This window comes from Narcine bancroftii, chromosome 4 (assembly GCF_036971445.1).
Source record: "Narcine bancroftii isolate sNarBan1 chromosome 4, sNarBan1.hap1, whole genome shotgun sequence".
Lineage (NCBI taxonomy): Eukaryota > Metazoa > Chordata > Chondrichthyes > Torpediniformes > Narcinidae > Narcine > Narcine bancroftii.
This window is the reverse complement of record NC_091472.1, coordinates 64863023-64878491: the sequence shown is the minus strand read 5'-3', so window position 1 is coordinate 64878491 and position 15469 is coordinate 64863023. Positions and strand designations below refer to the sequence as shown.

General features: G+C 37.1%; 1 protein-coding gene across 23 annotated transcripts in view; it reads left to right on the top strand.

Annotated features, from left to right (window-relative positions):
• The window catches only part of LOC138760639 (girdin-like), a 272147-nt gene that overhangs the window by 210576 nt on the left and 46102 nt on the right, over window positions 1-15469 (top strand). For all 23 annotated transcript variants that reach the window (XR_011355767.1, XM_069931479.1, XM_069931478.1 and 20 more), the window contains 2 exons: window positions 1648-1834; window positions 7294-7439. Coding sequence is in view for 22 of the 23 variants with exons in the window: in XM_069931479.1 (XP_069787580.1) it covers window positions 1648-1834; window positions 7294-7439 (333 nt within the window). In the remaining variant the exon portion in view is untranslated. The remainder of the gene's footprint in view (window positions 1-1647; window positions 1835-7293; window positions 7440-15469) is intronic.

Here is a 15469-nt window from a genome sequence, read left to right as displayed (position 1 = left end):
GATGTTAATCCACCCAGGATAACCACCATGTAAGTATTATGTAGTGCTAATCTACTTTTAGTGTTCTCAGTTAAGAAGCTATGAAACTTATCCCAGACCAGCAAACTCCACTCTTTGCATAAACTGCCTGGCCGCCTGTTCCGCTCAACATCTCGCCATAGTTTTACATCATTTTCATTCATCCATCCTTTTTCATAAAAATGTACAAAAATACTTGCATGGAATTTTATTTTCGGTTTAACTTTGTGTTTGAAGATTACTGTGGGTCTTAACTTTGTCCCGTCAGCCATGTACGATAACACCACAGTAAACCTGGTTCTTTCATGGTCTGTACTTCTAGTTCATGGGGGTTTCGTCTTCCAATATTTGCCAATACAAACTGGTGTTTCTGACAGTTACATATGATAAACTGGTGAAAACTTACAACTTTATGATCAAGATCTTTTGGTAGTCTCTGTGCAATTTTTGCTTTTTGTTGTTATACCAGATTTTTCCTGTTCATTAAATGATTACACCAGCCTACTGTAACCTTAAAATCTTTACTGAGGTCTGGGTGCAACTTGGCCGACTGCAGTGCAAATGACTCTGTAGCAATCTTGCCTCCATTCATGTACCCATTCTGCAACGTGATTTCCCAACTCTGGCCAATGAGTGATTCCTTTTCTCAATGAAAAAGGCAATCCTTTTTGGCATTTTCCTTAAAAGTCTCTTCTTTCTTCCTCTAATCTCTTATCAACTTCTCGTATACATCAAATTTTCTTGCAGCAGCTCAGTTGTTGGTTTTCTTGGCCATTTCTATCACTTTCAACTTAAAACTCACTTCATACTTTCGTCACGAGTTGCATTGTGTAGATGGACCCTCCATGATAGAAGTCACCTCCAACCAATGTCCAGCAGATCAACCCTTGCAATCTTTGGGGGTCGATGTATATGGTAATCAACGACCCATCTCAGGCATTGCAATCTTTGGGGGTCGAATTATATGCTGGTCAACAGGCCAACTGAGGCATTCAGAAAATTGGGGTCAACTTGTATGCCAGATATATCATAAAACCCTTAAAATTAGGTCGATTTTATGCCGAAATATACGGTACTTGGGTTTTGCTCTGAAAGATGATGGGCATTCACATTGTCATTGAAAGCCAGGATACAAACACATGAATCATTTAAGAAAAAGACTGAGGGGTGTTGGCTTTTATAATTGGGCTTATAATGTGGAAATAAAGCTACAGTTATAAAAATGCAGTTATTTAAAAAGTTAAATTATGCCTAAGTTGGTTGTCTTTCATTGATTTTAGTAAATTGAGTGATGAACAAATAAATGAACAGATAAACTGTTTTCTATGTTGGAGAAATAACATTTTAAACTAGAACTTGGCTACTTATTTGAGCAATCAGTATTTTTATTCTCTTGCTTCTATCCCCTTATTACAAAAGACTAGATACCTTGCAGATGCTTCATTTGAAATCGCCTGATAACCCATGCCCCACTGTGAAGATTTTGAAATAAAGTTGTTAATTCATGTGTTTGGAGGAAGGTATCTCAATCTAGAGGTCCCTTGAAATTTCTTGTTATAATTCACTTTATGCCTCGTAGAGCTAAGTTTTTACACACAAAGGAAATAATATTTTATTTTCTGTCTAAAGATTGAACCAAATAAACAGTCAACTGCTACAAGAGAATGAAGGATTGCAGATGGATCACAAAAATCTAAAAAGCCTCCTGAATGCTGGCAAGTTGGAGCACGCACGATTAGAAGCAGACTTCGCAAAATTAAAAGAACAATATCAACAGCTGGATATCAATTCAACTAAACTGAACAATCAATGTGAGGTTGGTGTACATTCATGCATTATAAAATGATGGTGACAGTAGTTTTGGGAAGGGAAATAAGTTTTGACAAAGTACAATTCAACTATGCTGTGTACATTTGTGGATGAAAATTAAAGATTAATAAAAGATTAATATGAGCAAACAGAATTTCTGGAGGAACTCAGCAGATCAGACATGCATGGGTAGAAATAGACAGTTGACATTTCGGATCTAGACATTTTGTTGAGTAGCAAGAGAAAAGGGGATGATATTATGTACATAATTTAGCAGTGGGGGGAGCTGGGCCAAGAATTGAACACAACACACCCCTCCTAAAAATGAAAGGGATTACTTGCAATTAAATCAGCAGGGCTTAGAGAGATATGGAATTAATGCAGACAAGAGTGGATTGCTAGTACAGATGTGGTGGACAAAAGAGTCTATTTCTATGTGCTGTGACTGACTTTGGGTCTGGAAATAGGCTTATATACCTACAAATGTTCATCAAATGTCAACCAAAATTAGTTTTATTCACTGTGCAAAACATCCAGGATAATTGTCCTCATTCTCTTTTCCCATTCACCAAATTGACCTGCCTAACTGATGGCAACTACTGTTCTTTCACCTCATCCCCTTTATAAATAATAAAGTTCTAATTTGCTTACATTTTTCCATGAATTGTATCCTTTGCAAAAGTAGCATGATAAGGCTTTATCATTGATGGAAAAACCAAATTAAAATTGAGTGACTGCTTTGCAGAACCAACCCACTGAATTTACAAGTGCAACTATAATCTTTTAATCATGTATTACTTTAATTTTCCAACATACTCTCTCACTCTTTCACTCAAGATGTATTGCAGTCTCCAGGATTTAAATATAGAATTTGAAAATTTCAGAAAAGCTTTTCCTATTTGTGTCAGATTTGGCAAATTCTGATGCAAATCCATCCATTTTAACTCCATTTTAATCACTCTGCTGATGCTGCCTATCTGCTGTATATGTGCAGAATTCCTTATTGTTTCAGATTTCCAGCAATCACCATTCTGCCTCGTGTTTATTTCCAAGATGTTCTTTTGTGTTTGTTTATTGTCAGTTCAACTGCCCTTATTTCAGCTCTGAATTAAAAGTTTCACCGAAATAACCTTTGTATCCACCTTACATAAATATTCCTCTGTTCTTTCAAGATTCCTTTGTCTTTTACACAAAATAGACAAAATTTGTTTTCCTTTGATTGCTCTATAAAGGCACATAGTGGCAGCTCTTTTCTAGTGCCACCATAAAGACGTGAAAGAGAAGCAAAAGAGAGTTTTTAGAGATATTGAGTGTCCTTGGATCCCACCACCTCCTCCAATGCTACCATCTCCCACACTGCCATAACCATCATGGTTGCACAGTCACCTGACCATTCCTGTGGTGAACCTGAGCTCAAGGCATCCAATTTCCCTTTCTTGTCCCCTGGTTCCAAACCCTTGAAGTGATTAAGAAGCTTCAGCTTTGGGATCTGAGCCCCTTTGGGAACCCTGCTTGCCACCTTCTTGGTGGGGAGGTTTTCTGGTGCCCTGCACTGGTCTGGTGCTCCTGTGGAGCCAGAAACCCCCATGGTCTGGGCTACCAGGCATGGACGTCGCCATCTTGGGCATGGATCTCCATGAGTCTTCAATATTTTTTTTTAAATGCTGCCAGCTCCATTCTACAGGCAGTTTAAACTTATAACAGCTGGAGCATTGTCGCCATCTTGGATCTATCCATCAAGCAACCTTGAAACTCCGTTGGCAACTAAAAATACATTTGTTTTTCTACTTGCCTAATACTGAAAAAGGATTATTGTTTTGCAACATTAGCTTTGTTTCTCTTGCAACAGAATGCTGCCTGAGCTTCAGAGTATTTCCAGCACTTCATCTTTTTAAATGCTATCAAACTGTTTCAATGTGCCTAGGGGCATGTTAGCAAATTTAGTTTGATAAAATATCAAGCCCACAAATTTTGAACAAAACTCGTATTATCAAACAAGGCCAGCCTTAAATTGTAGGAGCAACACTTAATATTCCGTCTGAGCATGTCCAACCAGATAGCATTAAGATTTACTTTTCTGGTTTCCATTAGGCAACTTACCTGTCTCCCTCTCTTCCCATCCCTCTGCCTCATTACCTGTAGCTCTCATCTAGCTTTCCCTTCTCTCTCCATTCAGACCTAACCCCTACCCTTATCACACAGTTTTGTTCTCTTCTGCTCTCCCAACCATATCTACCTATGACCTCTTGCCTATGTGCCTGTGCTCCTCCTGCCCACCCACCGACCATTTTATTCAGGCACCTGTCTGCTTTCAGCTCATACCTTGATGAAGGCTACATAAAGAAAGCTGCATGACTTGCAGAGTTTCTCCAGCATTTTTGTATAAACTACAATCACAGCATCTTCAAATTTTCTTGTTTAACTCCACCAATCTTAAATGTCATCTGAAAACTTACAAACACACACACCTAGTTTTCCAACTAAGTTATTGATATATATCACAAACAACAGGGATCCCTGAATACCACTGGTCCCTAGGCTCCAGCCCATATAAAAGCCTCCACCACTATTCTTTGTCTTCTATCGGACAGCCAGTTCTGTACCAAACTGTCGATTCACTGTGGATCCTGTGCACTTGTATCTTCTAAATCAGCCTTACATTAGGAACCTTGTCAAATGCCTTACCAAAATCCAAGTAGACTATATCCATTGCCTTACCCTCATCTTTGGTAAGATGCAATCTGTACCTCACAAAGCCAAGCTGACTGTCCCTAATCTAATCATGATTTTTCATGATTGATGTGAAGTTGACTTATCAATTGTTTCCTGGATTGTTTTATTTTCCTTCTTGAAGAAAGGTGCAACATTAGCTACTCTCTCGTCCTTTGAACCTCTTCTATGGTCAGTGAGGATGCAAAGATCTTTGTAAAGAACCCAATGTCTTCATTTGCCTCTTTCAATAACCTGGAATATATCCCATCAGACCTTGGGGATTTAACAACCTTAATGCTGTTCAAACTACCAAGCATCACCTCTTCCCCAATCTCATCTGCCCTAATACAGTAGCATTTTTCACACTGCTCTCACTATTCTCCATGTCCTGCTCCTTGGTGAATACAAATGCAAAATATTTATTATCTTGCTTGCTTTCTCTGATTTCAAGCAAAAGTTCCTTCCTTTGTCATATTCTCTCCATTCTCATCCTCTTGTTTTTAATGTCAGTGTAAAAAGCCTTGGGATTTTCTTTAATCCTGTTTGCCAGGAATATTTCAGAACTCCTTTTGGCTTTCCTAATTCCTTGCTTGAGCTTTTTCCTGCAACCTTTACATTCCTGCAGGGCCTTGACTGATTGTAACTTCCTAAACTTTACATATCCTTCCTTTTTCTGACCTCCCTCGACATCCAGGGTTCTCTCACATTGCCATCTATATCTATTCTTTACACTGAAACAATCTGGCCTTGGACTTTAATTAGTTGTCCTTGACAACTCCCACATATCCATTGTGGACTTGCCCAGTGACACCTGCTCCCAGTTAGTTCTCCCTTGCTTCTGTCTAACAATATCATAATTTTCCTCCTCCCAGTTTGGTACTTTTCTTCAAGGCCCATGCTTATCCTTCTTTTAACTATCTTGAAACTAAAGGAACTTTCAAATGTTGTTGGAATCAATATGGACATTAGCTGCTTGCATTTCCCTTTCAAAATGTTCCATACCATCTCCCAGACATCTCACTCTAGCAGAAGGGAGGCCATACAAGTCAAGATTATTATCATCTGATTGTACAAGTACAACCCAACGAAATAACTTTCTCCAGTCCTCAGTGCAAAACATGCAGACACACAACTAGACATTATATACATCTTCTCTTTGGCTTGGCTTCGCGGACGAAGATTTATGGAGGGGTAATGTCCACATCAGCTGCAGGCTCGTTTGTGGCTGACAAGTCCGATGCAGGACAGGCTGACGCGGTTGCAAGGGAAAATTGGTTGATTGGGGTTGGGTGTTGGGTTTTTCCTCCTTTGTCTTTTGTCAGTGAGGTGGGCTCTGCGGTCTGATGCGCCAATTTAACGGATTGAGGCGATATCAGCCCACTGACGGTGGTCAATGTGGCAGGCACCAAGAGCTTTCTTTAGGCAGTCCTTGTACCTCTTCTTTGGTGCACCTCTGTCTCGGTGGCCAGTGGAGAGCTCGCCATATAACACGATCTTGGGAAGGCGATGGTCCTCCATTCTGGAGACGTGACCTACCCAGTGCAGTTTGATCTTCAGCAGCGTGGATTTGATGCTGTCGGCCTCTATATACATACATACAAACAAACAATACATATGAGGGACAAGTATTTTATTTAAATAAATAAATAGATTTTATACAAATGAGAGTTTCAGATGGTTGTTGTGAGCAGTTTATTTGATTGTTCAGCATTCTTACTGCCCCTGAGAAGAAGCTGTTCCTCAGCCAGGTGATGCTGGCTCTGATACTCCTGCATCTCCATCCGAAATCTTATTCTTACCCACAGAAACCTCTGTCTGTACTATAAAGACCCCCTATCACTACTGCTCTTCTAGACTATCTTCTCCTGCTTTATTGCAGAGCTATTTGTGGTGCATTGTTCTGAAAGACTACTAGCCAGAACCCCAACAGTATCCAAAGCAGCATATCTGTTAAGGGTGTGAATAGATGCAGGAGATTCCTGCGCTGCTCAGTTCCTCTTTATCCAAACATTTTATTCAAATGTTGATTACATCATAGAATTCTTTAACATCCATTGAAGAATGAAAGTGAAGGTCTGATTTGACGTTTTATCCAAATACATTGAAAATGACCTGATAAATTTCCAAGCCAACCAATCAATCTTTCAAAAATTTTGCCATGTTTTCTCACAAATCACTTGGAGCAGCATGGTTACTATAGCTGTTAGCTCAAAACTATTACAGCGCAAGCAGGTTTGAATCCTGAAATGTCTGTAAGGAGTTTGTGCATTCTCTCCGTGTCTGCATGGGTTTCCTCCAGGGGCTCTGGTTTCCCCCCATCCTTTGTTTGAACATACTGGGGGTTGTAGGTCAATTGAGTGTAATTGGGCTCATGGGCCAAAATGGCTTGTTATTGTGCTACATGTCTAAATTTTTTAAAATTATGACCCCTACATTACCCCTTCCCTCATTCAAAAAAATTACCGGTACTTTGAGCCTTCAGAAATGTTTCCTTCAGAAAAAAAAAGTTAATGATTAGAAAGGGAAAATTTAGGATTGAAATTTTACATCTGGGTACTGATGTTTTTGAACAAAATCTCCATTGGTATCTTGTGGTTAACATCTGGTCACATAGGAATTGATAGATTTCGAATGGCATCATAGAATGTTCTTTTAACATTTCAATATTTACCAGAGATCTTGTGTCCTGAAAGGATGTCTCTGAAAAGCTTTTTTTTATATTTTGCAAATAATCATGTCCCTATTTTCATACAGCTACTTAGTCAATTAAAAGGGAACCTTGAGGAAGAAAACCGGCATTTGCTAGACCAGATCCAGACATTAATGCAGCACAATAAAGTCTTATTAGAACAGAGTATGGAGAGTAAGGATCTGTTCCACGTAGAGCAAAGGCAATATATGTAAGTAAATTGAAAAGAACTTTCATTGTAATATTTAAATATTCTTTCCCCTTATTGGTTATCTTGAACTGTGCTGGCTGTGGCTTGCATTTCTGATGGAAAATTCCAGCTTTCAGCCATACAATTAAACTCCAGATTTATGCAGATCTGCTGTACAGATTAACCCTGCTTTATAAATACCTGTACTCGAATTATGAAAATTTACTTATATGAAGAAATCCATGTTCGCTTTTACAAAGAGTTTATAATGGGTTTTTGCTTTTATGAAAATTGCCTCGAGTAGTAGTCAATGGGTCTTCGCTTTATGAATTTTTGGTTTACGAATGGTTTCTCAGGAACGCTCTATCTTCGTAAAGCGGCTTATACCTGTATATCTGATTTTTTATTCTGTAGGAGCAGAAATTCCATTAATCTTATTGTGGATTTTTGGTTTCAAAAATGGAGCATATAAATCATTTTAATTATTTTAATTTTGTATTTTTTATCTATTTATTTGTGTTTTAATATGCTTTTTTTAGTTCTAACTTTTAAACACTTCAATTGCAGTGATGTTTAAATATATTTAAATATGAGACATTTAAAAATTGTAAAATCATTTTGACAGGAAAATAAGTTTCCAGAGGCAAGAAGTCAGGAGTGAGACATTGAGGCCTTGTAAGAAGGGGGCAATTCTCCTAGCGCTGATACAGCAGGGGGTGGGGCAGGGGAGGGGAGAGACGGCAGTGTGATTCGGGTGAGGGGTGAGAGAGATGGTAGCATGATTCAGCGGGCGAGGGGGGAGAGAGACGGCACTGCGACTCGAGCGGGCAAGGGAGGAGAGAGACAACAAACAACTTGGGTGGGGGAGAGTGGAGAAGGCATTGAAATTCGGGCGGGCAGGCTTAAAGGGACAGAAATCAAAATGATTCTGAAATCCGGAAGATTCCGAACAACAGCAAGTGTCCGGTCCTGATGATCCCAGATAAAAGGTTAGGCACCTGTATATGCAGCTAAAAGTTGTTTTTAAAACACAATTTTATGTCTTGATGGACAATCTGAAAGGACAGGAATTCATTGTAGTTATTCCCATTGATTCTATTAATCGCTTAATGCAAATTTGTCTTATGTGAGAAAAAATTGGGACAAATTAATCACGTAAAGCTGGGTTTTCCTGTATTTCATAATTACTCCATTGGATCTCAGCTTCAGTTATGTGCTTGCATTTCAAGTGGAGCTACAATGTCAGGACTCAGAGATGAAAGTGCTCAGATTTTTTCAGATTTCAGATTTATTGTCAGAGTACACAAATGACATCACATAAAACCCTGAGATTCTTTTTCCTGCAGGCGAAGCAGAATCACCACTTATTTGTAGTTCAAAAAAAAACTACACATGTCTAATTCAGCTATTAATTTTACATGGCAACTTGCTCAGTATACATACTTTATCTGTGAACACTTTTTCCTCAAATGGAAATATACAACAGTTAACTTCTGGATTATGAATTTAACATATTTCTGTATGCTCAAAATACTTTTTTTTAAAATGTCTAACTGTTTTAGGTGTTCATTAATTCTCTATTTGAACTGTTGATTAATTTTCAAGTGTGTCTTCCACCATAATAATCATACTCGTAATTCTCATGAATCTCTATATTTACATTTTTTTTTAGAGATGGATTTGTCCTTTGCTGAGCTCTACCATTTTTTTTGAAAATGTTATTTAAAATGTTTACATATGCATTAAAATTATCGATAAATTGTCTTGTTCAAAATAATAATGATTAATACATAGTAATTTAACCCCCCTCCCCCCAAATAAAGTTCAGCCCCAAAGAAAGAAAAAAAAGAAAGAAAACATCTGGATATTATTAAAACAAATATATTTTAAAAATTATCACCAAAACATATCTTAGTTTTAAGGAGTCAGAAGACTTAAGGTTGGGTGACTACAACCTAATTCCTGCAATTTGAAGATATGGCTCCCAAATCTTTTGTCGTGAGCTAGTAAGAGTAGGAATAACAGGATAGCTAGAATGAATATGTGACTTGAAAGGTAGTGTAGGAGGGAAGGCTTTAGATTCTTGGAACATTGGAACCAGTTCTGGGGCAGATGGGACTGGTCTGCATCTGAGCAGGGCCAAGACCAATGTCCTTGGGGGTTTGTTTGCTAGCATTGTTGGGGAAGGTTTAAACTAGTATGGTAGGGGGATGGGTACCAGTCCAGAGAGTCAGAGGGGTTTAAAAAGAAGACAGAGGTAAAAGATAGCAAGGTGAAAAGCAATAGTGACAGGCAGGTTCGACCAGAGCGAAAGTCAAAAAGAGATCTCTCTTTGGCTTGGCTTCGCGGACAAAGATTTATGGAGGGGGTAAATGTCCACGTCAGCTGCAGGCTCGTTTGTGGCTGACAAGTCCGATGCGGGACAGGCACATAATGGTAAAAGGGATAAGAATGTGACTAAAGTAAGTCTGCAGGCCTTGTGTCTCAATGCAAGGAGCATTCATAATAAAGTGGATGAATTGAATATGAAGATAGCTATTAATGACTATGATATAGTTGGGAACACAGAGACATGTCTTCAGGGGAACCGTAACTGGGAACTCAACATTCAGGGTTACTCGACATTCAGGAGGGATAGACAGAAAGGAAAATGAGGTGGAGTAGCATTGTTGGTTAGGGAAGAGGTGAATGTGATAGAAAGGAAGGATATTAGCTTGGAAGATATAGAATCGATGTGGGTAGAACTGTGAAACACAAAGGGGCAGAAGACGCTAGTGGGTGTTGTGTACAAGCCACCTAACAGTAGCAGAGAGGTTAGGGATGGCATTAAGGAAGGAAATTGGTAATGCATGCATCAAAGGGACTGCAGTTATAATGGGTGACTTTAATCTACATGTAGATTGGATGAACCAAATTGGTAAGGGTAAGGAGGAAGAGGATTTCTTAGAATGCATGCAGGATTGTTTTCTAAATCAGCATGTTGAGGAACCGACGAGGGAACAAGCCATTCTAGTCTGGATACTGAGTAATGGAGAAAGGTTCATTAACAATCTTGTAGTAAAAAACCCCTTGGGCAAGAGTGACCACAATTTGGTGGAATTCTTTATTAGAATGGAATGTGACAGAATTGATTCAGATAGAAAGGTTCTGAATTTGAAGAGGGGTAACTTTGATGGTATGAGATGTGAATTGGCTAAAATAGATTGGCAACTGCTACTTAAAGGACTAACGGTAGAAATGCAATGGCAATCATTTAACGATAGATTGAAGCAAGTACAACAGATATACATCCCAGTTTGTAAAAAGAATAAATCAAGGAGGGTAGTGCACCGTGGCTAACAAGGGAAATCAGAGAGAGTATCAAATCCAAAAAGCAGCATATAAATTAACTAAAAAAATTATATTCCTGATGATTGGGAGAAAAGCAGAGTTCTGCTGAAGAGGACAAAAGGATTAATTAGGAAAGATAAAAGAGATTATGAGAGAAAGCTGGCAGGGAACATAAAAAATTATTGTAAGAGTTATTAAAGCTACATTAAGAGAAAGAGGTTGGTTAAGACAAATGTGGGTCCGTTCTGGACAAATATGGGTGAGTTAATCATGGGGAACAAAGGTATGGCAGACTGTCTGAATGACTACTGTAGTTCTGTCTTCACCAAGGAGGACATAACTAATCTTCAGGAAATTGTTGAGGATAGGGGACCTAATGTGAGGGAGGGTATAAAGGAAATAATTGTAAGTCGAGAGGTTGTATTAGTTAAATTGCAGGGATTAAAGGCGGATAAATCCCTAGGGCCAGATGGTCTGCATCCAAGAGTGCTGAAGGAAGTAGCCCAGGAAATAGTGGATGCATTAGTGATTTTTTTTTCACACTGTGAACCATATCAATCAAAATACATACAAACATTTCCCTCTTAAATATGCACAGTGGCATTTTCTCCCTTTTTTCCCCCCCAACCTTCCCTCCCCCCTTCCCACCCCCTTCCAAACCCATTAAACGTTCAACATAAACAATACAATAAAACCATTAAACAATGTCATCACACAATGAAAATAAACAAGAAAATTGTGTCATCTACTTTTACACACTGGGTCAAGTCATTTTGTCGTCTTATTATTTTAGGGGGTGGAGGTCCGAGGCAAGCCATCTCTGTTATCTTCCATGTACAGTTCACAAATTTGTTCAAATAATGTGATTTATTTTTAAATTATATGTTATTTTTTCCACTGGAATACATTTATTTATTTCCATGTACCATTGTTGTACTCTCAGGCTCCCTTCTGATTTCCAAGTTTACATTATACATTTTTTTGCTATAGCTAAGGCTATCATAATAAATCTCTTTTGCACTTCATCCAGTTTGAGGCCTAATTCTTATATTACTTAGAAGAAAGATCTCTGGATTTTTTGGTATGTTGCTTTCTGTGATTTTATTTAATACCTGATTTAGATCTTCCCAAAATCTTTTCACTTTCTCACATGCCCAAATTGCATGTATTGTTCCCATTTCCTTCTTATAGCGAAAACATCTATCTGATAATGTTGGATCCTATTTTTTTTTAACTTTTGGGGTGTGATATATAACCTGTGTAACCAATTATACTATATCATGTGTAATCTTGTGTTTATTATATTCTTCATAGTTCCAGAGCATAACTTTTCCCATGTTTCATTTTTTATCTTTATGTTGAAATCTTTTTCCCACTTTTGTTTGGGTTTATAGCTTATTTCATCATTTTCCTTCTCTTGCAGCTTGATGTACATGTTTGTTATAAATCTTTTTATTATCATTGTTTTTGTAATCACATATTCAAAGCTGCTTCCTTCTGGTAATCTCAGTCTGTTTCCCAATTTATCCTTTAAGTAGGCTTTCGGTTGATGGTATGCAAACATTGTACCATGAGTTATTCCATATTTGTACTTCATTTGTTCAAATGTTAATAAATTATTTCCCAAAAAATAATTTTCTATTCTTTTAATTCCTTTTCTCTCCCATTCTCTAAAGGAAAGGTTATCTATTGTAAAAAGGATTAACTGATTTTGCATCATTAATAATTTTGGTAGTTGGTAATTTGTTTTTTTCCTTTCTAAGTGAATCTTCTATATATTGAGTAAATGATACAATACTGGTGAGCTTTTATATCGAATCAGCTTTTCATCCCACTTATAAAGTATATGTTCCGGTACCTTCTCCCCTATTTTATCTAGCTCTATCTTAGTCCAATCTAGTTTTTCCCTTGTCTGATTAAAAAATCTGATAAATACCTTAATTGTGCTGCTCTATAATATTTTTTAAAGTTTGGTAACTGCAAACCACCTTGGTTGGACTTCTCTGTTAATTTATCTAATGCTATCCTCAGTTTCACCCCCCCCCCCTTTCCATAAAAATTTCCTTATTATTTATTTTAGTTCATTAAAGAATTTCTCTATTAAGGGAATTGGTAATGATTGAAATAAGTATTGTATCCTTGGGAAGACATTCATTTTAATGCAATTTACCCTCTCTATCAACATTAGCGGTAATTCTTTCCAATGTTCTAAGTCTTCCTGCAATTTCTTTATTAGTGGCTGATAATTTAATTTGTACAAGTGTCTTAAATTATTATCTAATCTTATACTTAGGTATTGGATTGCTTGCGTTTGTCATTTAAATGGCGATTCTTTTTTAAATTCTGTATAATCCGCATTACTCATTGGCATCACTTCACTCTTATTTGCGTTGATCTTGTACCCCGATATTTCTCCATATTCCTTCAATTTCGTTTGTAGTTCTTTTATTGATATTTCTGTTTCTGTTAAGTATACTATGATGTCATCTGCAAATAAACTGATTTTATACTCCTTCTTTATTTTTATCCCTTTTATTTTATTTTTTGTTCTTATCAGTTCTGCCAATGGTTCTATTGCTAAAGTGAACTGTGAGGGAGATAGTGGACATCCCTGCCTAGTTGACCTACTTAATTTAAATTGGTTTGATACATATCCATTTACTGTTACCTTCGCCAATGGTCCATTGTATCATGCTTTAATCCAATAATTATATTTTTTTCTGGTAGAATAAATAATTCCATTCTACCCTGTCAAAGGCTTTTTCTGCATCTAAAGCTACAGCCACTGTTGGCTTCTTATTTCCTTGAACTGCATGAATTAGATTAATAAATTTATAGACATTATCCGCTGTTTGTCTTTTCTTAATAAATCCAGTTTGATCTTGTTTTACTATTTTTGGTACACAGTCAGCCAATCTGTTTGCTAATAATTTTGCTATTATCTTATAATCTGAATTAAGTAGAGATATTGGTCTATATGATGCGGGTGTTAGTGGATCCTTCCCCATCTTTGGTATTACTGTAATTATTGCTGTCTTACATGAATCTGGCAAGTTTTGTGTTTCTTCTATCTGGTTCATTACTTTCAGGAGAGGAGGAATTAATAACTCTTAAAATGTTTTATAGAATTCTATTGGGAGTCCATCCTCTCCAGGCGTTTTATTGTTCGGCAGCTTTTTTAATATATCCTGTACTTCCTCTATTTCAAATGATTTTATCAGTTTGTTTTGCTCCTCTTCTTGCAATTTTGGCGGTTCAATTTTAGCTAAAAACTCTTCTATTTTATCATCTTTCCCCTCGTTCTCAGTTTGGTATAATTGTTCATAAAATTCCTTAAAGTTCTCATTAATCTCCATTGGATTATATGTAATTTGTTTGTCCTTTTTCCTTGATGCCAATACAGTTCTTTTAGCTTGTTCTGTTTTAAGTTGCCAGGCTAATATTTTGTGTGTTTTTTCTCCTAGCTCATAATACTTTTGCTTTATTTTCATTATGTTCTTCTCCACCTTATACATTTGTAATGTTTCATTTTTTTTGTCTGCCAATTCTCTTTTTGTTGTATTGTCCCTTGTTGCTAGTTCTTTTTCTGTACTTACTATCTCCCTTTCCAACTGTTCTATTTCCTGATTGTAGTCCTTTTTCACCTTAGTTACATAACTTATTATCTGCCCTCTAATGAAAGGTTTCATTGCATCCCATAATATAAATTTGTCTTTCACTGATTCCGTATTTATTTCAAAGTACATTTTAATTTGGCGCTCAATAAATTCTCTAAATTCCTGCCTTTTAAGTAGCATGGAGTTTAACCTCCATCTATATGTTTTTAGTGAGATGTCCTCTAGTTCTATTGCTAATAACAGGGGTGAATGATCAGATAGCAATCTAACTTTATATTCAGTTTTCCTAACTCTCCCTTGAATATGGGCCGACAACAAAAACATATCAATCCTTGAGTATGTTTTATGCTTACTCGAATAATATGAGTATTCCTTCTCCCTTGGGTGCTGTCTCCTCCATATATCCATAAGTTTCATTTCCTGCATTGATTTAACTATAAATTTGGCCACTTTATTCTTTTTGCTAGTCTTTCGTCCAATTTTATCCAACATTGGGTCCAAATTAAGGTTAAAATCCCCTCCTATCAATATATTCCCCTGCGTATCTACAATCTTCAAAAAAAATCTTGCATAAATTTTGATCCTCTTCATTAGGTGCATATATATATTGATCAAATTCTGAATATATCTGACACTTTATCATTACATACCTCCCTGCTGGATCTATTAAATGCTATGTCTATTTTTTCCTTTTTCAGGAAATTTAATAGCTTTTTTTGTTTAATTTGGTTATGTATTCCATTAATATTTATAGTCATATAATTCAACATTGCCATCTCATATCCTGTTTACTCCTCATTTCTGCTTCCTCACCACCACCATCCCCCTTTTCCCCATTTTCCTCTCTCAGTTTTCCCTTTTTGAACTCAATGTATGACAACACTTTTAAAACATAAAATACTTCAACAACTCCCACATCTAATATTCCCTTAATCCCCAAATGTCCACCCCCCTCTGAGTTGCCCCTTATCCCTTGCCGGGCAACCACAACTCCCCTCTCCTTTTGGATTGCAAACCCGCTCACAAGCATCAACTGATTTCGCAGTGACGGTTATTCTCTCCCACCCAACTCCCTCCAGAAAAGACTTTTTTCTTCACATATAA